Source organism: Carettochelys insculpta, chromosome 12 (genome assembly GCF_033958435.1).
Source record: "Carettochelys insculpta isolate YL-2023 chromosome 12, ASM3395843v1, whole genome shotgun sequence".
In the NCBI taxonomy this organism is placed as follows: domain Eukaryota; kingdom Metazoa; phylum Chordata; order Testudines; family Carettochelyidae; genus Carettochelys; species Carettochelys insculpta.
In genome coordinates, this window is record NC_134148.1 from 44,325,859 (window position 1) to 44,351,240 (window position 25,382).

At 48.1% G+C, this 25,382-nt stretch overlaps 1 protein-coding gene across 3 annotated transcripts in view; it reads left to right on the forward strand.

Annotated features, from left to right (window-relative positions):
• The window catches only part of ADAMTS7 (ADAM metallopeptidase with thrombospondin type 1 motif 7), a 176,166-nt gene that overhangs the window by 71,420 nt on the left and 79,364 nt on the right, over positions 1 to 25,382 (forward strand). For all 3 annotated transcript variants that reach the window (XM_075006472.1, XM_075006474.1, XM_075006473.1), the window contains exon 16: positions 11,441 to 11,582. In XM_075006472.1, the coding sequence (XP_074862573.1) occupies positions 11,441 to 11,582 (142 nt within the window). The remainder of the gene's footprint in view (positions 1 to 11,440; positions 11,583 to 25,382) is intronic.

Consider the following 25,382-nt stretch of genomic DNA (forward strand, 5'->3'; position numbering starts at 1 on the left):
CTTCCTTGTGTGCCTCAGGGATGGGTTTACTGCAGTCTTGTTTGTTTACCTACCGTGCACCCAAAGTGCAACCCCCGCGTGAAGGAACTGGAGTTGTGCCTGTGTAAGTCAGCATATTTTTGCTTGTAGGGCAGGACAGACCTCTTCACTTCTGCCCAGCCCTTTATTTTTTCATCTAATTCCTCACCTTAGCAAAGGGAGCAAAGTTTGTGTCCTGCCCAAATGTCTGCTGAGTGGGAGCTGCCTTCCAGGTAGGTCTGGGTAGCCTGACTCATTTTACTAATGGATTTCTGATCACTTTTCCTTTTAACACACGAGCTCTTCCAGGAGCAGCCAGCCTTTCCCTCTCCATCATGTTTAAATTTCACTCCAGCTGGATCTCTGCCAACTTAATGCCTGGCAGAGGAGTGACCCTTGAAGAATTAAGACTTTAGAGGGGGCTGAATTCTCCTCTAATTTTTAACTGCTTTACAGCTGGGTGACTCTTTGACTTCAGTGTAGCTATGATGGTTATACACCAACGTTAATGGAGAAGCAGACCCACAAAATGCTACACAGAGACAGCACAGTGAGGGCAGAAAAGAGCCTATTTACAGAACGGCTGTGCCATGGTGTGTCTGTCTCCTGCATGGCCCCAAAGAGATTGTTCAGGACAAGGTGTGGAGTGGGGGATGCTTATGTGGAGTTTGGACTTCAGGTTCTAACACAAACAAGTAAGAGCCCAGGACATTCAGAATGAAGCTGGAGCTTTCCACTTGCCCACCTCCTGCTGAGTCATTGCCCAATCTCCTTGTACTCTCCCGAGGTTGCAAATTTTTGTCAGCTCTTGAGTTTGGAGTTGGGAGTGAGAACGTCAGAAATCACTGAGTCATAGAAACCTGGCAGTGGAAATGACCTTGGGAGGTCACCTAGTCTATCACTTCATTGTGAGGCAGGACCGAGTCAACTTAGACCATCCCTGACAGGTGTCCGTCTAGTCTTTTCTTAAACACTCTGGTGACAGGGAGTACACGACCTCCCTGGAACCTCCCTCTTCCAGAATTTAACTACTTTTATAGTTAAAAAGGCTTTCCTATTGTCTGAATTCCCCTTGCTTCAGTTAGAGCCTATCACTTTTTGACCATTGCTCCTTGTTTTGTCATCTGTCACCTGTGAGAACAGCCTCTCTCCATTCTCTTTAGAACCCTTCTTCAGGTAGTTGGTGGCTGCTACCAAATTCCCCCTCACTCTTCTGAAGACTAAGTAAGCCCAAATCCATCAACCTCTTCTCATAAGTCATGTGCCCCCTGCTGCCCAAAAATTTTCATTGCCCTCCACGGCATTCTCTCCAATTTGTCCACATTCTTTCTGTAGTGGAGGCTCAAAACTGGACACAGTACTCCAGATGTGGCCTCACCAGTGCCCAATAGAGGGCAATAATCACTTCCCTGAATCTGTTAGTAATGCTCCTACTGATGCAGCCCTGTACGTCATTAGCCTTCTTGGCAACAAGGGCACATTGTTGGGTCATATCCATCTTCTCGTGTACTGTAATCCACAGGTCCTTTTCTGGAGAACTGCAACTTAGCCAGTCAGTCCCCAGCCTGCAGCAGTGCACAGGATTCTTCTGTCCTACGTGCAGGGGTCTGCATTTGTCTTTGTGGAACCTCATCAGATTTCTTTTGGCCTAATCCTCCAGTTACTCGAGGTCACTCTGGACCCGATCCCTACCCTCCAGGGAATCTTTTTCCCCCCAGCTTAGTGTCATCTGCAAACTTGCTGAGGGTACGATCCATCCCCTTGTCCAGGTCATTAATGAAAAAGTTGACCAAAATCTGCTCCAGGACCGCCCCTTGGGGCACTCTGCTTGATACCAGCTGCCAACCAGACATCAAGTGGTTGATCACACCCCACTGAGCTCTGCGATCTAGCCAACTTTCTATTCACTTTACAGTCCATTCATCCAGGCCACACACACTTAATTTGCTGGCAAGAAAACTGTGTCAAAGGCTTTGCTAAAGTCATGGTATCTCACATCCCCTACTTTCCCCATATCCACACAGCCAATTATCTCATCAATTGATCCTTTTTCGTCCCTTTCACCTTTCCTCACAGGAAAGCTTGTTGCTCTCATCCGGATTCTCTCCAGTTTGTCCTTCTCTTCTTTAGAGTGTGGTGCTCAGATGTGAACACAGCCCTCCAACTGAGTCTGCACCATGCTGAATACACGCAGAGAGGGAGCCGTGTTAGTCTGTATCTTCACAAAACAAACTAGCAGTCCTCTAGCACTTTAATTTGTTGCGTGAGGAGCTTTTGTGAGACAGGCCCACTTCTTCAGCTCTGGAAGCTGAATACAGTGGGGCAGTTGCCCCCTGTATCTTCCTGATGACACTCCTGTTAATGCACCCCCTAGATGTATCCATATTAGCCTTTTTTGCAGCTGCTTCACAGCGTTGGCTCATATTCAGTTTGTGACCCTGTGTAACCTTAGTCAGCAGAGCGGCTGCTCAGCTAACCATTCTCTGTTTATAGCTGTGTGTTTGTCACTGGACATAACCGAAAATGAAGCCCTGGTTCCAGGGATCAGCTGGGGGTACCTCAGCGTAGGAAGGAGAGTCTACTGATTGTGCATGACCCTGAAAAGTCGGTGTGCATTTTAAGAAATCCACAAGCATGGGTCTGTTGGGCAGGTGGGTGGGGTTGGGGATGGCGGTCCTTTGTCCTGGCTGTTTCAAATGTTAGTTCCAACGTGCTCTTCTCTTTGCTTCGAGCAAACAACCGGGAGAGCAGAGATAGTAGTTAATGAATTTCAGAGCTTGTTTATTCCTATGGTGAGCCATTTAATTTAACATTCCCACCCTTCCCCCTTCTCCCAGGCTGAAAAGAAGTTGTTTTTTTCTTTTTCCAAATAATGAGATTATGTAATAGGTTTATTGCAGCCGGTAGGTTACTTGGGAAACTTTTGGCTTAGAGCACCCCAGGGTTCTGGGCTCTCTGGTGACAGGCAGCCTGAACTCATTTTTGTGGGCCTTAAACTCCCAGGGACCTTTTCACAAATATGTACTTCTGAGGCCTTTGAGGAACTCTCCCCGGCCAGGTCGACACTAGACCAAAAAGTCCATCTAAGATATGCAATTCCAGCTGTGACAATTGGGTCAGCTAGAATCAGAGTATCCTAGATGGATTTTTCTAGCCATCCACACAGAGGGAGGTCGATGGGAGAAACTCTTCCATCGACCTCCCTTACTCCTTGCAAGAATGAGGAGTACCAGGGCCAACTGTAGAGCCCTGACACTGATTTAGCCTGGCCCCACTAGGCATGCAAAATTGAACCCCAGAAAATCGACCCAGAATGTGTCAGTCTTCCAGTACTTATAGACATACCTTAGGAGCAAAAGTTGAACCCTAAGAAATCCCTTCTCGAAGACAGTGACAAGAGTTCTGGTGCTCCTCTGAAATTTGCCCTGCTCGGCAAACAAATCCTAACATTTTATGTGTCACCCTACTCACAGTAAAAGCCTTGCTGGAGGCATTATTTTCCAGCACTGCTTTATATTTTAATTGGCTGTGCATGGCTTTGGGGGGTTCTCAATCTCTAGGCATAGATTGTGTGAAAAGTAACAAAGCAAAGGAAGAGTCTTAGAATAGTTATTTCAATATGGATTTCACCGAGCCAGTTCTCATTCTGAAGTTCAGCTTTGGATCTGGCTGTGCAAATGCACACATTTGTTGCTGTAGACAACATTCCTGGTTGGTTTAACACACAGTCTCCCAACTGATGGAACCCCTCAAAGCTTTTGAATAGAAGTTATCTGAGAACAGCTCTCTTTAGGATTATGCATGTGACCCTTCCACTGAAATCACTGGGCACTTTGCCGCTGACTTTTTTGTCTGTAAAACCAGCCTCTACCCCCTTCTGGTCTGGTTCATAGACTATTGATTGCAGTTCTACCTGTGAACAATTAGCAGCCCCAAGGTTCACACAAAGTGCAGCATACGATGATGCCTCTCTGAAATAGCACCAGCGTGAATCACACCTTTGGCATTTGGGTTTATTTGTGGATTTTACTGTGTTAACCTGTTTTATTGCCCCTTAATGCATGGGAAGACAGATTGCATCTGGTTTGTGAGGTGTGTTCATTAAGGGGGGGGAAGGCAAAGGAAAAACGATATGAGAGACTCCCTCCGTGAGAGGCAAGTAGTTCTCACATACCTGAGACTCCTAAGAATTATTGGCTTTGTAATTTTGCAGATAGACACTTAGACTTCAGGTTTCCTTACGGAATTATTTCCCTGCATGTGCATGCAGGGCCTTTGTAGGCTGCCTGCGTAGAAAGGTAATGACAGCAACAGCTGACGTGACATGAGAGGCCTGCCTGTATCTTTCCTCAGGGATACAGAGTTTTGCTATATGCGCCAAATGGAACCCCACTCTCCAGCATCCATTCCATTCCATGAGTGGGGCGGGGGGGAGAGGAGATCCTGGGACCCGATCCTCAGCTTCTCTGTGTTGTCATTTATACCTGTACAAGGTGAGGGCTTAATCCTCTGCCTGCTGAAGTCAATGGTGCAGATTACTGCACTCATTGCCATGTGGATATTAGAAGTTACCACTGGTGAAATACGTGGAGAATTCCAACTGGATACTTTTTCATGTCTGCCTTGCCATGGCAGCAGAAGGTGCAAAGCAGTGGATTATCAGGCCACTTAGGGTAGGTTTACACAGCAAAGTTTTTTCAGAATAAGGGCCACAATTTGGAAATAACTTGGTGAGTATCTACACAATGCAATCATGATTTCAAATTAATTTCAAAGTAGAGGTCATCTGGTTTTAAAATTGGTGAACCTCATTCCCCAAGGAATAGCACCTGTTTTGAAATAGGGGCTGTTTAGACAGGGAATAGTGGCTATTTCAAAATAAGACATTCTGGAATAGCTTATTTCAAAATAAAGCTGCTCTGTAGACATAGTATTTTGACTTAGAGCCCCTGGAAGCCGTTTCTCTTTTCGTGGTGTTCCTACCTCCACATCAGCTGCTGAGAGTGGGCCACATCCTCCCTGACTGAATTGACCTTGTTAACTCTGGCCTTCCTCTTGATTGATACCTCCCTTCTTTTCATGCGCCTGTATATTTATGCCTGCCTCTGGAATTTCCACTCCAGGCATTTGACGAAGTGGATCTTTCCCCACGAAAGCTTGTGCTCCAATAAATCTGTTAGTTTACAGGGTGCCACAGGTCATCTTGTTTTTCCGGATTCAGACTAACTGGGCTACCTCCTGATACTTTTCTTCCTGGAGCTAAGTACTAGCTTTTTGTCTTTGCTCATAAACAGACACTTGCAGGCAAAGTATCTCTGCCCATCCTGGGATGCCCTCCCCTGGTGCTTTTGCAAACCCCTGCTTTTCCTTGCAGAAGTTAATCATCAGGCAAGTCGTGCATTCCCACACCTAGCTGACCAAAGGGTCTGTGCTGTGCTTCGTGGCACAAAGGGTCTGTGCTGTGCTTCGTGGCACAAAAGAAGTTTTGCATAATTGGCCAAGCTCTCAGGCTTGGGTGACCATCCATCCCGCTTTTGGCGGGACAGCCCCGTGTTTTGGGCACCGTTTCTGGCATCCCAATGTATTTTGCAAAATACATTGCTAATTGCCCTGTACTTCACAGGGTTCACTGGCTTCCTCCAGCTGGGGGGAGCTGGGGCTGCAGAGGGTTGAGCCAGACCGCGGAGGTTGGAGTTGGAGCCTGGGCGAGAGGAGGGGGTTGGAGCAGGGCCGCTGGAGCCGGCGCCAGTGCCAGTGGGGGTTGAGCTGAGCTGCAGAGGCTGGAGCAGGAGCCAGGGCTGGGGGCGGGAGGGTTGGAGCAGAGCTGCTGGAGCCAGAGCCGTGGGGGATTTGAGCGGGGCTGGGGGGCGTGAACCGGGCCTGCAGCAGGGTTGGAGACGGAGCCGCCCAGCTGGGAGCTGGACCTGTGCGGTGGCATGGGCTGCCACCCACAGGTCGGGGAAAGACAGGAGCTTTCTTGGTGGGGCAGCAGCCATCTTCCTGGTGTCCCACATAGGGTGACCCTCCATCCTGGTTTGGCTGGGACGGGGTCATTCCCCATGTCCCATATTTGGCCCGGGGAGATATGGTCACCCTATCGCTTGTTAATGTTAAATGTCCAGAGTGCCTTACACCAGACAATCATGGGAAAGCGTCCTGGGCTTTGTACCCTAATTAAAACCTCCTGACAGCGAGGTTTCACTGTTCCTCAGGAGGTTCTTGGAAGGAGGCCCTCTGCTTCACCAAAGTGCCAAGAACAACAGAGCTTTGGCGACAATGGAAGCACTTAGGCTAAGAAAACAAGACTAAGCCCGCAAGCTTTCAGGAGTGCTGAGGCCCTGCTGATTGGTATGTCAGGCAGCTTGGATGGAATTTATGAATCCATGTGTGGAACGAGCCCCACATTTCACATGGGAGGAATTTGTGATGTTTTTCCAAGTGTGTTTTAACTAATTGAAGGTTGTTCTGGGTCCTTATTTCATCCCCACTCTTTTCCATCTCTCTGTGCTATCCATCTTAGACCATTGCAAATCGGTGTGATTCTGCTTTACACCATGCTGACTGCTTTGCTTGGTGCTATATCGACAGGTGCTCTGATCTCAACAGATTACAGGTCTTAATCTGAGTTGTGCCTGGGCACTATTTGGCAGAGAGACCAGAGAAAACCCAAGTGCTTTGGGAAATGCTGTTAGGCAGTAGCACTTTTATCTCCAAGCCTTGTTCAGACGGGCATGACGATGGTGGAAATAAAGTGGGCCCATACAGATAGTTTCAAAACAAACTTATTTCAACTCCTCGAACAAAGTTTAACCAGAAGCCTTATTTTATGATTGACAAGCTCAAACACTTCACAGCAACAACTCCTAGAACACGCTGCTGCTAGAAGATTTTTGTTCCCTTGCTGGCTGTCTCCCATCACTAGGGTGACTGTATCTCCCTGTCTCAAATATGGGACAGGGAGATGTGACAGGGAAAGGCGGCTCCTCCAAGCTCCAGGGTATCGAGGATGCGAGTGACGTATGAATAAATTTGAATATTTGATTAGGTTAAGTTAATCACACCAGAGCAATGGACTGGACTAAAACTGAGTCCTTACCAATGCTCCCAGGATTTTACCCCGCGACCCTGCTTGCCGTCTACGGTGGGTCTAATCACAACGAGGTTTCAGGGTGTGTGAACTGCGCTGCTGCGGTGTGTTTACCCAAGGAAGAAAATACAAACAAGATGTTAGGTTTAAACAGGGAGACAGGGTTTATTTTATAACTTAAAAGTATGAATTTTGGTAAGCTAAGTTGCACAAAATATGTAAGCCCTTGTTTTTGTGGAATAGGCACAGGATTTGAATACTATGGCTTGTAGCCTTAAACAATAGGTAACTGCTGTAACAGCACTACTATTTAATTCCTTAGCTACTTACTGTGCTTCCGGGACGGACTGTGCAGCCTTTGATGCGTGCTGTAAAATGGAAAGATTAACTTCAGAGCTGAGTTATATTTATTTATTTATTTTTGGATCTTCCTGAGGTTTACCAGGTTGCTTAACCCTTGGCCGACTACTGCGGGGAGCAGATCTTATAAGAATAAGAATTTGCCTGCACTAAGCTAGGTCAATTCTCTAGTTAAATGGGTTGCCCTGCTGGCCAAGCAGGGGAGAGCCCAGTATATGCGGGGTTTTCTACTGAGAGGTTTTTCCCTTAGTTAAGTGGAGGGGTTTTCCTAGTTAAAGGTTATTCCCTTAAAAAATGGTACTGCCTATTTTGACCACCTTGTTATGGTAGCCCTTTATTGCAGACCTTTATTACCCTTAAAGGGTTACTAAGAATACCAGGGTTTTTCCTTTATTGGGTTATTTTTGACCACTCTACCCTCCTAAATAGGGGGGAGCTTATAGCTCTGGATTATAGTAACAACGCAGTTTACCTAATTACCCTTTTGTGTGCATGCAATAGTTTTAAGCTAAACCAATAGCATTGGCCTCCTGTGCCTTTACAGAAGGACAAGGAATACAAAATATAAGGCGCTGATCATGGACTTGGGGAAGTCCTAATTCACCCTCTATTACAAAGCTATATGAAAACATTAACTGCTTACCCAATTATTTAACCCTAAACCCAGACCATGAATACCTTCTTATTCCTGCTCTGTGATTTAGGCGCTGGGCCTGTAGTTCTCTTTGAGCTAGGAAGTTATGACCCTCACGGCGCGCTTGTACGGCAGCCGCGTCAGGTTAGATAGTAAAGGAGGGAGAAAAAGAGAGCCAGGAGGAAAAACCAGCTTGGTTAACAAAAACCTCCTGTGTTTTTAGGAACGACCGTGATATTTCAGACACCGGCCCGAGCTAAGGTCGGTGACTGGAAGGGCAGGGTCGCTGCTGCGGTTTCCCCATGCAGGGCACCGTTGTTTGGGCAGTGCGGTCTGCTGGGCAAACCCTCCGGATAAAAGAACCGGAGCCTTACTAGTGATTTAGCTCTATGGAGACTGGAGCTCTTTTGGTCTTCAGGCTGGAGCTCTTCTGTTCTTTGACGGCCCACGGTGGCTAGAGAGCGATGACTGACACGCAGGTCAGCTTCGGCTCTTCTGCCAGCGATGTTCAGCTACAGGCTCAGTTCAGCTTTTAGCTTAGTCCTTCTGTAGTCTTTTTTCTTTTTTTGCTTTCCTCCGAGGTCTGGTCCGGAATGCCCCAAGCAGGGCTGCTCTCCTGAATATATGCAGCCTGGGTGGACCTGTTTGACAACCTCTGCCTGCTAGGTCCTCCTCAGTGCCGCAATGTATCAAAGGGGCATTTGACTATTACATATGTATGAGGATCCTAAAGTAACCAATTAGTTTGAAACTTTTTAAACCATAACTTCATACATATTCATAGCCCGCCGAATATTAATTGCAACTGTCATTTTCCAACGGTCATTCTCCGGTGGCCATTTTGTATTTCTAAAACTCCATTTTAACAGTGAATATGGTTTTTTAATTTATCTAATTTTGATGTGGTTTGTGAGGGAAATATGTCACCACTGCTGGTAAAGCAGATTATAAGTTTGAATGCTTAGCTTAAGAGCTGTTTGGTCAGGATGCAGGGCAACCATACAGACACCACAGCTCATGGACAGGGACATATAAATCACCTCAGAAGAGGATTTTTCTACACAGGGAGCCGGGAAGGAGGAGGCAGCTGCCAGCTCTCCCCAGGAAGTGGCAGCCGCCGGTGATTCCCTGGAGCCGCAGGGAAGCCACAGCTGCTGGCACGCCCCAGGATCCCTCAGCGATCCTCTGGAGCCGTAGGGGAGTGGCAGCTGCTGCCAGCCCTTCCCAGGGTCCCCGGGGAAGCCGCAGCTGCCAGCCTCCCTGGGAGTCCCAGGGAAGACACAGCCTCCTGCGCTCCCTCAGCCCTGAGGAAGCCACAGTGGAAAAGGTGAGGGATGGCTCAAATACAGGACAATGAGTCCCTTTTAAAAAATAAGAAGGGATGCCTTTTTGGCGTCCCAAATGCAGGACCATCCCGCCCAATACGGGGCAGATGGTCACCTACCTATCACCTATTAAAATGCAAACTTTAATTGCACTCCCTTCCTGCTTGCTTTCATGCTGTCTTAAGACAAGTTACTTGTTAATGGTTCATAGAGAAAAGTGCTTTTCCTGATGTTCTACAGCATCGGCATTTCTTCTCTGTCTTTCCCTGGAGTGACAACAGTCTTGCCTACAGAGCCAGGAAAAGGGAGAATCTCAGAATTTCCCATCACATGTAAAACCCCTTGATGGAGATCTCAGGAAAAGTAATTTGCACAAAGTAGCCTTCAGGCAGCTCAGAGGAAGGTAATCTTGCAGACATCCCATGGCTCCCCTCTGGCCCATGCAAAAGTTGGGTGTATTCCAAAGAGCGAGGAAGAGTTCATCGACTGCGTCCGCAGTTAACACAGCCGGTTCCCATTCATCTTGCTTTCACTTGGAACTAATGTGGTGCTTCAACCCACACACTGGAGCCAAAATCTTTCTCCTCTTTGGGAAAATTTGGCCCTGAACTTCATGGCTTACCCTTTCTATAAGGAACTGAACCAAAGACCCCAGAAGTTTGGGGAAGTCCTGATCTGGCCTGCACTCCGGTACCAGGAGCCTCGTCTCTGATGAGAAGGGAAAGCCTTTAACTATTTCCTAACCATAGTGTCCTTGCACTGGCTAATTTTATCACCACCAAGCTTCAGTAAGCTGAAGTGGAGCTAACAGGCACTGGGCTTCTGTGAAGGAGGTCTGTCACATAAGACACAAAATCAAGGTCCTGACAGTCTGGTTATCAAAGGTTCTATTGTACTTTAATCAGGGGAGGAGGGAAGACAAAACTGGCATGGGAAGCCCCACAGGTCTGACCATTGGGAAAGGGGAAAAACAGGAAGTGTGAGCCCCAGGGATGCAAGTGGTCTCAATGTGATTAATTACATTTCACCTATGAGAACATCCCTGTCACTTCACTTAGGTTTGTTCATTTTCTCCCCTTGTTCTAAAACTACTGTGCATCCTTGGTGGTGGAACTGGGATGGCTGCAGCTCTGTAGTGGTTGAGAAGTTACTCTGATAAACAGTCTATTTTTGTACTTTTGAAAGCACTTTGTCACTCGCCAGAGGTGCTGGGTTAATCAATACACAGTAAGTTTGCTTCACTTTGCCAGCTAGGTAAAGTATATGGCCTGTGCTGTAGAGGAGATCAGATGAGATGATCACTATGGTTCCTCCTGGCCCTTAAACCTATGATTTTGATTAATCCAGGGCATTTCCTTTACTGCTGTGGTTGAATGAGCCCCAGAATAAGGTGTCTACAGTAATGCCAGATTTGTTGCCAGTGACCCCCTGAACAAAAGGCAAAAGGCCAGATTATCGTAAACTCAAATTGACAGAGTGACCAGATAGCAAGCGGGAAAAAGCAGAACACTGTTTTTTGAGAGGGTGGTGTATAATTGTGCATATAAGACAAAACCCCTAGTGTGGCATGGTACCAATAATGTTGAGATGTGTGGTCACTCTAGTATATGTACCTGCTGTGATTGAAGTAGCTCTGCTTAAGGTACTGGCAATGAAATTGGATCAGAATTGGTGTGTTCTGGTTGCGCTTTTCAGCAATTAGACCTTCCCATGCTGCAGGAGCTTAGAGCTTGGATTCCAGGCTAAGCCAAAAAGTCTGCACAGCAAGGAAACAGCCTTGCAGGCTGAGCCCCTGGAGTCTGCGTTTGTCTTTGTTGCGTGGACAACCCCTAATGGTCTCGTGTATTGACCAGGGTGCTCTCCATTCTGCTCCAGATCACTGCCTGTGTTGTACACAAGTCTGTTGATGATGCTGATGCACAGCAATGTCTTGACTAATGCTGAGAAGTCTGGTGTATGCCAACAGACAGGGGCTGCGGTGCTGAATGAGCTGTGTCTTTGATTGTCTCCTTACAGCTGTTGTTTCAGGAGACGAACCCAGGGGTTCGATACCAGTACACCATCCAAAGGGAGTCTGACCAGGAGAATGAGATTCAGCCTGCAGAGTTTTTCTGGCGGTATGGCTCCTGGACAAAATGCACTGCCACGTGTGGGACAGGTAAGTCTGTCAACCTTTCCCTGCAGTGTTACGATTCAAACCAGTGACATTGCTCAACAGTAAGTGGAACAGAGGTGATTTTTGTAAAGCATTCCAGGCACCTAAAAACCAGCACGTACAAAATTCCGGTACAGCACATCCCATCTGAAATCAGTTTTATTAGCTAGTCCTTTCATCAGATCAGACTCTCGCTGAAATATGTGCATGATCACTGGGGGTTAACCAACACAGTTTTAGTACCAGAATAGGTCTAGGTCTCCAGGTGTGATCTCTTTCATAAATAAATTTGAAATATGCTGATACTGGCCAAATGTATGTGAACATCATGTTTAAAAGGAGCAAAACATTGCTAGGCACCCTTCACAGCCAGGCCTGGCATCACAGCTCTCTTGCTGTATTAGGGCCTCCTGCCAGTGGTCACACCAACACCAGGGCTGTGTCTCAGCCTGGTAGCTCAGCTCTGTGGCCAGGATGCCATCTTTAACACACCCTTTGCGAGTCCCAGTTGTCTTGAGCTGAAAGTCTGAAACGTCCCTAACATAACCAAAAATCTTTCACCCTCACTGGGATTTTTCCTCAGCCAGTCTTCAGCTCAGCCCTCGGCCCCCACGTCGTCCCCTTCCCTGTGACTTGCAGGGCATCCCAAACCTGCCCTCTTCCCTGGGGTCTGAGCCTGGACCCTGCCCCAAACAGCAAGGTCTGCTCTGTTACTTGTGCTGCAGTGTGCCCTGGCCATTCCCTGCATCTCTTCTCCCAGGGCCTTGCCTGCTTAGGTGGGGGTGGGGGGCGTTTCTCATGCTTCCTGACTGGGGAGCTTTCCATCCTCTCTTCCTTGCACCTTCCTTTCCAGCTCTGAGCTTCTCCTCTGCTGACTCAGGGCCAGGTTCCTGCTCCTTCCAGTCATAGTGAGCGTAGTCACAGTCTTCTTGTACGCAGGAATCGCCTGATTCGGTTCCCCTGGGTGGGGCCTGTCCTGTCATCAGTGTTATGCTAACCTCAGGCTCTCTCACCCAGAGGATAAGCCAGCCTGTTACAGTTGGGTGCTTGGAGTACGTTGGGGTGGGTTGGGAGTGGGATGTGGGGCAAGGTGGTGGTGTCCTGTAGCAGAACTCCTGCCAGTCATGGCCCCACCTCCAGCATCATCAAGAAATAATTACTTATCCGCATGTGCAGAAAGCTGCCCCTTCCGATGTGATGGCTTGGCCCCGTTAGCTGAGGTAGTTTGGGTGCTAGGAAACCTGTGGTGCCCAATAGGACTAAACCAGTAGCAGTGTTGGGAGCCAACTTCATCTATTGACGTAATTCTTTACTTGTGAAATACTTGGTCCTGGGAGATCTGGCTTGTAGCTTGAAGAAGCATCCAAACAAGGCTGGCAGAAATGCAGATTCCAGAGGAACATGTGAAATTGCAGGCAGCCAGTTAAATCCCCCTGCATCCCAGGGGTCCAAGTAAGTTGTGCAGTGTGACTGAGAGCATTCAGGTAGAGCGGTTGGCTATAACTTACTGGCCGCGTCTATACGTGCACGCTACTTCGAAGTAGCGGCGCCAACTTCGAAATAGCACCCGTCACGGCTACACATGTTGGGCGCTATTTCGAAGTTGAAATCGACGTTAGGCGGCGAGACGTCGAAGTCGCTAACCCCATGAGGGGATGGGAATAGCGCCCTACTTCGTAGATGAATGTCAAAGTAGGGCACGTGTAGCCGATCCGCGTCTCGCAACATCGAAATAGCGGGGTCCGCCATGGCGGCCATCAGCTGAGGGGTTGAGAGACGCTCTCTCTCCAGCCCCTGCGGGGCTCTATGGTCACCGTGTGCAGCAGCCCTTAGCCCAGGGCTTCTGGCTGCTGCTGCGGCAGCTGGGGATCCATGCTGCATGCACAGGGTCTGCAACCAGTTGTCGGCTCTGTGGATCTTGTGTTGTTTAGTGCAAGTGTGTCTGGGAGGGGCCCTTTAAGGGAGCGGCTTGCTGTTGAGTCCGCCCTGTGACCCTGTCTGCAGCTGTGCCTGGCACCCTTATTTTGATGTGTGCTACTTTGGCGTGTAGACGTTCCCTCGCAGCGCCTATTTCGATGTGGTGCTGCGCAACGTCGAAGTTGAACGTCGACGTTGCCAGCCCTGGAGGATGTGTAGACGTTATTCCTCGAAATAGCCTATTTCGATGTAGCATGCACATGTAGACGTAGCCACTGTGATAAACACCTCTCGGGGTGATCTAGATGGTGCTTTGGGCCTGCCATGAGGGCAGGGGACCGGACTAGATAATCTTTTGATGTTTCTTTCATTTCTTGTATTCTGGGATTCTGAGAGTCCACGATTCTGTGCTGCTTGTCATGCCCTTGCCCAGTTAACTGGATTTTGACAGAATAGGGGACGCTGAGTAAGGAGAGTCTGTTTGAATAAAGCCGAGACACACCAAGGGCCAAGTCCTCAGACCCATTCTGGCTGCTTTGATTGTCAGTCCAAGGGCTTTGAAATCCCACAGAGATGCAAGGTTGTCTAAAATGGAGGCAGAGGAGTCTCTCCGTCACAGGATATCTTCGGTTCAGGTGTCGCCAGTTCTGTACCACCTAGCCTGCCCCTCTCTTGACAGAGGAGGCAGAGATGGGGTGTTCCAAGGCCAGGGAGGGTTGGGACACCAGCTCCTGGAGGAGGCGGCTGAGGCCTTTCTAAGTCAAGCCTGGGGATCTTTGGGCTACTGGCCACACCAGGTGATGGAAAGGTTTCACCTTCCCTCAGCCTCTCACAGCTGTGCTGAGTGTAAGCTCAGTGCAGCCGAGGACTAAGGCTGAAGAGCATATGTGGATCCCCTGGGCTGTGGGACCAGGAGTGTGGCAGTAAAGCCCAGGGCAGAGGGGCAGATTCTGCCCAGGCTCTGGTGGAGGAGCTAGTAAATAACATAACTTTGGTCAAGGCCTCCACAAAGGCCATTTCGTGGTATCCACCTTTTGCAGACACTTTCTTATTCTGCTTAGCTTGGGACATAGGCTAGAAGAAACACAGTCTCCCCTGTTCCCATGCTATTTGGAACTCCCGTTCTCTGGCTTGTGCATGGCATGTCAACAAACAAATAAAGCATTCTTCTCGCCCGAGGTGTCAAAGCGGGATGCTGCAGGCATCCCTTTATGTGGCACAACAGCAGCACAGCGCACATTTATTGCCAGGTTTTCCCCTTGAGCTCCAGAAGGCTGGGATAATAAGCCATGTTTTGCCCCAACAACTGTGTGGGTGAAATAGACAATCCTTGCGCTCTCAAAGGAACTCAGACAGGAAAGCAACAGAAGACAAAAACACCCTGTCACCTGCTCAGAGTGATCACCGGACATCTGACTTTTCAGTCCTTGTTCTGCAAGGGAACCCACACAACGCCCTTGAAAGACAAGCCTGGGAACATAAATTCATTACTGTGGTACATGCTATAAACCATGGACTCAACCAAGACTTTGCTTTTATGGTTCCTTACAACACTTCATAACACACCCAGCTGCCTGCTAATCCTTAATTACCTCTCCTGCTCTGTCTCCCTCACATCGTGCAAGAAACACAGCTCCAGCCCGGCAAGCCTACATTTTTCAGTATTAATGACTCTTGGTCAGGCTTCGTATCAAGGACAAGTGCCAGCGAATTTGTGAACTGACAGCATAATGGAGACAATGTCAATTGAAACTGTAAAGGGCGCGATCCATAGTCTATGCAGACTGAAGGATGCCTAGTCTACTGTATTCCTGAGTTAGAAGAATGGGAGGCTGAAGCGGGTAGAGCTGTCTTGAGTTTTACAGAACTACTTGTCCAAAATGAGGGAGGTTGAACTTGTATGTGTTACACAGAGTTGTAGCACAGAGGCATTTGCAGGTCTGTGAACTTTGGATTTCTGTTCTCTTATCCCATGGCTCCCTTGGAAAGTTGAAGCTTTTGAGGTGTGCGTGTGTGGTCCTCTTTATCTCCTTGCCAGCTTCTCAGAGGCAAGGGAGCCCTTTGTTTTGATTTTACTCCATAAACAGAAATGTGGAGAATCTTGTCTCTTGTTTTGGGTTTGGCTTTACATGCTATCTTCCTTTCTTGTTGGTTTTGGGGACGGGCAGTGACACTGTGTAGGGCTATCGCGGGACCTTTTGTGTAGCTGCTTTGCAAAGAGTCTCACACTTGAATGCACCGTTTGCAAATGAGAAGCCTGTTTCCACTGACTATCGCCATCTCTTGCACTGCTGCAATGCTGAAGGCCTTATTCAGGAGTCTTACTTATTATATTACATCATGGATCCTAGTCAGCATTTCCCACTGCTCAGTGAGAGACAGCGACCGAGCACTTGGAAAATTTGGGAAAACCTTGCACCCTTTTCCTCTTTGCCCTTCACACACAGATTCACATGTCCACGAACCCCCGCGGAAGTCATTAGAAGCTGAAGGGCTGAGTAGCATAAGTTCCATGTTTGGAAAGGACATACCAAAACCTGCCTGCCTGAGACTGCTGGCACCTTGAGATGCACTGGCAGCAAGCTCATAGGACGCTAGGCACAGACCTCATAAATAGTTTTGGAACTTTCAAGTGGTGGTTTCTCTTTTCAATAAACATAAACAGTGTCTGATAAAGGGGCCTGATTCTTGCTCCCTCTTCAGGTCGTAGGTGATTTTTGCCTTTAACTGGATCGAGGTTGTTGGATAATATGTGCATGTATGTGTTTTATACACACACACACAGCCATAAAGCAGGTTACATTTCCAACAGTCTAAAGGCTCTTCTACTACCTGAAAAAACTTGTTAATGCAACCTAGGGACCTGTGTCAGCTGTTTCAGGCAAAGAAACCCTGTACCAATTAATCATGTAAAAACTTTTCCCCAGGGAGATTTTCCATCTACCCACCAAAACGTGAGGGTTCCTAGCACGTCTTATACTTGTAGATCATTACACTGGGTCTCCACTAGGTTAGGACTAGTCCCTCGACTAGCACATTGCTGTGTGGTAAAGGATCAAGATGAAAAGAAAGAACTTAGCTCACCCCATCAGGTTGATCCGGATCATGATTGTACCAGAGTGAATAAGGAGTCGCTCATTCAAAGTCAGCGGAGCTATAGAAGTGGTGTGAAATCAGTATCCAGCCCAGACCCATCTCTTCCATAGGGCGAGGTGGGGCAGCTGCTCCCGAACCCCAAAGGCCAGTTAACAGAACGTTGAGGTTATCTGAGTGCTGGATAACACGGCTTTCGCTGTGCCATCTAATGCCATAGGATGGCTGCAGTATTACCATCTGCTACACTGAAACTTCAGTGAATCGTTGAAACATTTACAGGCCGGGGAGGCTAAAAGACCCTTGGCTACAGCCACCAACCAAAAATCATGACTGCCAGGGAGACTTCCCCTGGCCGATTACAGGACCCTCTCACATCAAGCTGGCTGACACCTTGCACAGCACGTTCTTTTATTGGGTCGGGGTCAAGTCATGTGATGTGGCTGGGTGCGGGAAAGTTCCAGACTGCATGGTGCCTCCGGGGGGAGAGGAAGGAGGGGATGTGGGGGTCAGGACAAAATGTAAGTGGCTGAAAAGAAGTTTCTCATCCAAGCACGACCCCCACTCACAGACTAGCTGCCACATGGTGCGGAGGGGTGGGGCAGGGCAGGCGTGCAGTGGCCGGCACCAGGCAGCACAGAAAAAAAAGGTAGCTAGCAGGGGTATAGACAGAACCACAGACCCTGCAGCTGCACTACTAGCAAACAAAAAGAGAAGATTTTTCAGCCTCATGACCCTGCAGACACAGGCTTTCAGGTGCCGAATTGAAATGGGCTCCCTGTTGCCTAATTCCTCTGCACCTGAGAGCAGTGGAGATGGAAGAGGCCAGAGCAGAGAACTGCAGGGCATTGTGGGGCACGTACGGGACATCTCTGGAGGCTAATGAATTTGATTTAAAGCCATGGCGCTTCCTCCTTACCCTTCATTTGGAATTTTAAATTTGAACAGAACGCTACACCCGTCAGGTAACTATGATATTATGATATCGATATTATGTCGATTTTAGTGCACCATACATCGAGCTAATGGACTCTACAGTGAAGGCAGGCACTTGGTAAAATCGGGTAAGTGACTTAAAATCGACATTATCTCATAGTGTAAACAGAGCCAGAGATACTGTTCTCTCCGTTCCTTGGCCATAAACTGCATCAGATTCCCAGCCAGCTTATCTCCCACTTGGCACCCGCTCAGCTGCACTGGTAATATTTGGCGGGAAGGAGGCCTGCACCCTGCCCATCACACCCCAGCCACTTGCACAGGGAGGGACCAGCAGTCTGATGGCCACCACTCTCCCCTCTGCCCCGTGAAGCTGGAAGCATCGGGTCCCACAATAAGGGGCTGGAGAGCTATAATCCGTGCAACCTTCCCCAGGTCTGGACAAGGCACTTGCAGCTCAGATTCAAAGCACAGTGGGGTGGGAAAGCTCATGCTGTGCTTGTTCTGCAAATAAACAGGACTTCGGGCACCAGGGCTGTCAGCCTCACACATCTCCCAAGCACCAAATACCTGCCAAAAGTCCGCACTGACAACACTGAGCCGAGAGGTTTGGGAGTTTTCTCTTCCCAGCACAGCCCAGGAATTCGCTTGGCCTGTTTACTTCCCAGCACCACCACCTTGTGATCAGTTACAGCTCCTCACAGTCACGGCAGACGGACATGCTGCAAGAATTTAAAAAAGAGCTCCAGAGCTCTTTTGTTGAACATGAGGTCACCCTGAGCAGGGTCTTCCCATCTGCGCCGTCGAAGGGATGCAGGAGGCTCCAGAAGATGATTTATCCCTTGGCTGAGAGTGCCAACAAAACAAGAGCTGGTTTCTTGCCAGTTGAATTTCTTTTTTTTTTTTTTTTAAGATTGTTGCCAAAAGTAGAGCTGTCGGAAGCAGAATCGAGTCACAGATGCAGGCTACCAGCACGCCAATCGGGAGATGTGGAGATGTCAGGGCTGCTGTCTTGAGTATGGCTGTCATTCAAATGTTAAACGAGCCTCCACACCTCTGCCTTGTTTGGAGGAAATCTTGGATGCTTCTGACCGTTTGTAGATACTCGCTAACCCCAGCAGAATTCAGGAACAAGTCTTGTGCCCAGTCAAGCCCTGCAGCAGCCTGCTAGAATAAGGCAGTGTGAGGTTCTGAGGGTTTCCACTCGCTCAGCTGTAAAAACGGTACTGCTAGAGGGGGTTAAAGTTTCTAACGCTGATGTCCTGTCAAGATCTGGCATACCCAGCCTCATAGCGATCCTCAACAGCAGAAGACTACGGTGGCTTGCTCATGCGAGAAGAATCGGAGACGATCGTCTTCCCAAAGAAATCCTTTTTGGTGAACTGTCACGTGGGTTGCGAACAAGAGGAAGACCAAAGCTAAGATTCAAGGATACATGCAAAAACGCCATGAAAAAATTCAACATCAGTCCAAAACCGTGGGACTCTACATCATCAGATTGAAATACGCGGCAACGACGGCAACGACAGGGCACATCATCCTTTGATAGTATATGTCCAAGCCACGCAAAAGACGTTCGTCTTAGAAGGAAAAGCTCTCCGACTCAAGAGTTCGGAATAGACTGACATGCTGTTTCTGCAACCGACTGTGCAAATCCAGTATTGGACAGATAAGCCATGAGAGAAGCTGCAGACTCAAACACTGCCCATAGATCCTCACCGCCGCTGCTAACACTGTCTCTCAAGACTAAAAGGGGCCGTAGTAGTAGTAATAGTAGTAGAGGGGGTCAGCGTTTTGCAGCAGAAATATCGGTGAGATCTTCCAGTGCCCATGACTGCAGTGGTAAGTCTGCTGCTTGCTAAGAGGGTTGATGTAGGCATCTTAGTCTGGGAGGGTTTATTTGGGGACCCAGCTGTAGCCTGTACAATTGAAAGCACTCCTTTGAGATCACTGCAGTTTCAACACCACAGGGTCGTGTTCTTGATTAACCCACAGGCACTGCTAGTAAACCCAAGTCAGACTAAAGAATACTGATATCTAGGGCTCATGCATGCCTCTACTCTGTGCTTTCTCCAGCCCCTCCCACGAGCTGGGGGGCTATGCCAGCCCTTGCATTTTGGCAGCACAATGATATGAGTCTAACACCACTCCTAGCTCTAAATTCTCCCAGGAGGAGCAGAGGGAGTTAAAAGCAAGTTCATTGGCTCTGCTTAGCTAAGGTTTGTTGAGTTGGTCCCACTCATAGAGAACATAGCTTTGCCCTCTCCAACAACATGCCAGCAACCAGATTCTCCCAGAGGCATTGTACATGAAACGCCTCTCCTGCTGGATGGGCCTCCAGGATAACATCTAGCCCACAACATATTCTGATGCCCCCCTAAACTCTCCTGCAGGTGTGGCAAAGCACTAGAAAGTACAGAAGGAAATGACAGCCTTTTTGTTAGCTTTCTGAACTACCCAGCAGGATTGATTAAGACCTGGGTTCTTTCCTGGCTGTGCAGCTGGCCTGCTGGGTGACCTTGGGCAAGTCAAGGTGGTCTTGCTCCATGCCTCCGTTTGTCACATATGGATCGTGATAACGTTGCTGACGTGACACTTTGGAAGGTGCTTTGAGCTCTGCTGCTGAGGAGTTCTGGCTAAGAGCTGGGGACTATTATTATTTCACTCTCGTTTAGGGCAGTTCAGAAACTGATTGATAAGACACAGTGTAATTCTCTATTAAAAGTCTGTGTCTCATCCACTGCCCAGGCATAAATCACCATGGCTTCATTGATGGTGCGTGGGGATACGCCTGTTTACATGCACTGAGGACTCAGCCCTGTCTATACTTAACTTCTGTAAAAGCCTTGCTGGGTTCGTCCCTACTAAATCCCGTTGGACTCTTCACTGAGGGAGATCATTTTTCTTCATAGTCTCTTCTGTCGCTGTTAAATATAAAACATCTGTCTGCCCAAAGGAGCTTTTCTTTTCTCTCCTCCCTGCCCAATTCATCCAGCGACGCCACCATCCACTACGCGTAAGATGAAAGGAGCATGTCGGATGCCAGAAATACCAGTATTGACACTGAGGCCTCACCAAGTGAATGGGACAATGGCTGCTACTTGCTAGCAAAGAGAGCATGTCTGTTTTGTAAAAGGCTTGTTGTGCTGAACTGTTCGAACACAGAGAGAGCTCACCAGCTGGGATGGAAGGCCTATGAGGTTCATCGCAGTCAGTGTCAATGAACATAACCTGACCTTGCCAATGTGTCCTAGAGTCTAGGGATGGTTGGTGATGTGGTTTAATCTTCACCCTGCCTTTCAGCAGTTTAACGAGCTAGTGACTTTCTCGTTGTCGTTTCTGTGCTCTGCATAGACAGACCCTGTGGGCTGAGGGCAGAGGTGGGAGTCAAGAGACCTGCTGTCTGGTCCTAGCTCTCAACCAAACCACATAACCTCCTGGAGGCTCAGGCTCCCTGACTGGAGGCTGAGGTTCATAATCACATCCCTAAAATGTCTTGGGGAGACTTCATTGATTAGTGTTTTAGTGCTTTGAGCACTTCCTGTGCTAGAAACACAGAGGAGTTATCTACTGCGGGGTGGTTCTCACCTGTGATCACTAAAACCTGTCATTTTCACCTGGCTCTTCTTAACTGCCCATGCTGTAGCTGCACCTGCAGAACATCTAACCCAATTCTTAGCAGCCAAGTGCAGATGGCAAATGCTGCTTCCTCTCCCTTTGTGCTTCTCAGAGCCCTCCTTCCATCACCAACCAGGCTGCACTGATTCAAGCAGTGGAGTCCTGAGCCCAGCAGAACATGGCCGGCCATGTGCCTTGGTCATTCCAATTTTCACCCATGTTTTGTCCTGCCCACCTGGCTGGTCTGCATCCTGGGCCTTTCTCAGAACTGCTTGCAAGCCCTGATCAGTCTGACATGCTTAGTACTCAGTGTGCACTCAGTGAACTGCTGGTATATTGATTCTTCTACACCAAACCCAGGAAGTGTCTGTGTCAAAGCTAGTTCCTTTATTCTGTCCATAAGAGCTGCTGGGGAAAGGACTGGCAGGATCACAGACATTGATAGACAGTGACCTTTCTGAAACAATATCCTCACCTGCTAGTAATTTCAGACCCCTGGGCCTTGCTGTACGGTCTGCTTTGATTCCCATGTAGTAATGAATTACTCCCTTTTCCAGCTAAGAAAAGAGGTTAGGGTTAGAGGCTAAGCAGGCCGTGCTGTTAACGGGAATGCTTATACAAACAATGTGACACCATCTTGTGAGCCTATTAAATTCCCTGTTCCTGCTCTGTAGGTCAAAGGTCACCCCCCGGGGAAATTAAATCCATGTGACAGGCCAGGTTTGGTTACCTCCAGCTGCCTGCAAAGGGACAAAGAAAGCAGGTATTAAATGTATTTATTTGCTAGCGGATGTACCCGGCGTTGCTCAGGTACTTAACTGCAGTAATGGGTTTCTGTAATGAAAAGGGAAATGTGCATACTTTAAACGATGGGCAGGGGCTAGGACAGGAGTGGGCAATAATTTTCGGAGTGGGGCCACTCCACGAATATCGGTCCTCGTCACAGGCCACCTCTGGGCCCACTGAAAGGGGCGGGCCCCAGGCAGAAGGGTGGGGACTGAGGGCTAGAGAGAGGCAGTGTGTGAATGTGAAAGGAGAACACGCTGAGTGTGAGACTGTGAAACACAGGCTGTGTGTGTGCTGCAGTGTGTATGTGACCGTGATTGTGTGTCGCACAGACTGGGTATGTGTGACAGTGACAGTGTTGTGCTGGCTGCTGCTGGATACGTTTGAGAGAAGCCCCCCTCTGCCTCTTTAAGGGGGGACATCTGTCCAGCTCTGTCATCCCTGTCCCCCCACCCCACCACTCTGCACTCCTGAGTGCGTCACTGGCCATCTGTGCTGCAGACTGGAGCAGCTCTGCCGTGTGTCTCCTCCCTGGCAGGGCTCCGCTGCCTGGCCCCAGCCTGCAGCTCCTCAGGGGTGGCCGGGCGGGTGGGACTCACCAGCCAGCACCACGGCTCAGTACCAAGGGGAAAGAGTTTGGGGCAGGGGGAGCACTTACCTGGGCTGGTGGCCAACAACATGGAGAGCTCTGACCAGAGCTGGCCACTCTCTTCCTGGTGCCACTGCCCCCCCCATGCGGGCACGTTGCCACATGACTGTCCCGCATGCTTACTGCCCCCATTGGCTGTTGCGGAGCATAACGGTCCCTCCTAGCAACTCCCTCCTGTCCCATGTTATGGAAGAGAATGGGATTCCACCTGTCTCCCGTTGTCCTGGCGCAGCCAACCCCGACTTTGCTTTAAGTTTGGATGAGAGAAAGCTGCATACCAAACTTGGTGGTCCTATTGGTGTGCTAAATCCAGGGTTGTGAGCTCAATCCTTGAGGGGACCATTTAGGTATGTGGGGCACATGGATTAAAAAAAAATGTGTCATGGATGGTGATAGGCCCTGCTGTGAGGGGAGGGTACTGGACTCTGACCTTGAAGGTCCCTTCCAGTTCTATGAGTGAGGTATAGAGCTCCATATTACTGTTTAGGAGGCGTTCTTGAACAAATGGATTCACACACAGACAGATGGACTCACGAACAGACAGACAGTCCAAGCTATGTATAGATGTGTGTGTGTATATATATTTGTAATCTGCATTTTGTGGCGTACTGGTCAGGGGCTAACAAGCATTTACTGGTGTGGAGCCTTTTTCAATTCAGAGGCCACCAAAGTAGTGTGAAGAAGCCAGTGTAGGTAACTAAGGGATAGGTGATCATCTGATGTAAATCAGCACTGTTCCAGTCACTTGACTATACTGATTTACACCATCTCCAACATGGGCACATATCAGTGTTTATTGGTGAACGTAATGAATCCATCAGTACTGGGACTGGGGAGTTGGCGGGCATATGCTCCGTGCTAAGATGAGCTCCCTGCTCACCTTCCAGATACTGGGGCTTTTAGTGAGGTTTGAACACAAAGATTTTTACTAAGGAACAAAATGCCCAACTAGTGAATGTTCTTGAATGTGCTAGTTCTCCATAAACAAACACGAGTTTGACAATGATTATGAGACAATTAGGAATTAGAAGCACTGGCAGAAATGTAATAAATTGGAATCTAGTTAGGAAACTGTAGATATCAAGACATGTTTGGCTGCATATGTGATTCCCTCGTTGTGCTGCTGCCTCGGCTCTGCACAGACAGCTGGCACCGCAGATCTCCAGGGAACTGCCAAACAACCACAAGATCTGTTAAGGGTGAAGGCACACACCCAGGTTTATTGTTGATGAAACCTGGTACTAATATCCCGCAGACTCGACCCAACTACTAATACATGTATGCCCATAACAATGGACCCAGCTCAGGGATACTTCCTCTGAGATAAACTGGTATACCCTATGTAAAGAAGTTAGTACTGCCCCTCTAACAGAGCTAGGTACTGCCCCTTGATGTCACTAGTAATCTCCCATCACCTTGTACATGTTAGTTCAATCAAAACATCTCTGTTACCTACCGTTATCCTGACCTTATCTCTTAGAAGTGGTCTATATCTTCCTGTTACCTTTGGGGAATGTTTTTATACCATCCTTGATACTGGGATGTTCTTAATATTGGGGTGTGTGACTAGGACCTTCTTAGAAATGTGTATTTCTTTTAATAACATCCAGTTCTTGCCAGATTCTGTGAACAGGTTCTACCTCCTACCAAGCCTCTGACAAAAGAGCTCTCTTCCTGCTATAGAAGGCAGGAGACACTTAGAAATTTGAGATGCTGAGAGTGTTAGAGGTGATGGAGGGCGACAAACCTGACATGAGGTTGAAATTGGATATGGCTGAAGGAACGACCAGTGCAGTTTTGAGCTGTGTATACAAAGGCAGATGTTCATAGAATCATGGGATAGTAGGACTGGAAAGTACCTCAAGAGGTAATCAGATCCAGTCCCCTGCACTCATGGCTGAACTAGGTATTACCTAGACCATCCCTGACAGATGTTTGTCTAACCTGCTCTTAAAAGTCTCCAACCATGGAGATTCCTCAGCCTTCCTAGGTAATTTATGCCAGAGCTTAACCACCCTAACAATTAGGAACCTATTCCTAATGTCCATCCGAAACTGTCCTTGTTGCAATTTAAGCCCATTGCTACTTGTCTTATCTTCAGAGGTTAAGAAGAGCAATTCTTCTCCCTCCTCCTTGTAGAAACATTTTGTATACTTGAAAACCATTAAGTCCCCTCTGTTTTCTCTTCTTCAGACGCAACAAAGCTAGATTTTTCAGTCTTCCCCCATAGTTCATGTTTTCTAGACCAGTAATCATTTTATTGCTCTTTTCTGGAATTTCTCCAGTTTGTCTACATCTTTCCTGAAATGTGGAGCCCAGAACTGGACTCAATAGTCCAGCTAAGGCCTAATCAGTGCAGAGTAGAGCAGAAGAATTACTTCTTGAGTCTTGCTTACACTTGTCAATTATGTAATATATATAAAGAACCAAAAGCTATTGGTGATGGCAAGATAAGAAACTCTGAACTTTCTGAATTGTGCAGCTCCCTCCACCTGCCGAGTGATTGGTTCAAAGCTGTCTTTATAATATTTCAGCTATTTATAATGGAAAGGAAATGAAGTTTTTCATACACTGTGTTGTCATAGGTAATAATGAACAACATACTCATTGCAGGAAGACTCAGCAGGGAATCTTTCTAGTCTTTCACCAGATGTTTCCTATTTTATATAATCGAGGTTATGAGGAAGTGGATAGATATATGTTTGTGCATGCAAACACTTCTGTATTAAAATAACCTGAAGGCTTGGAAAAATTAAGCAAAACCCCCATTGACTTCAGTGGGGCCATATTTCATCTAGGGAGAA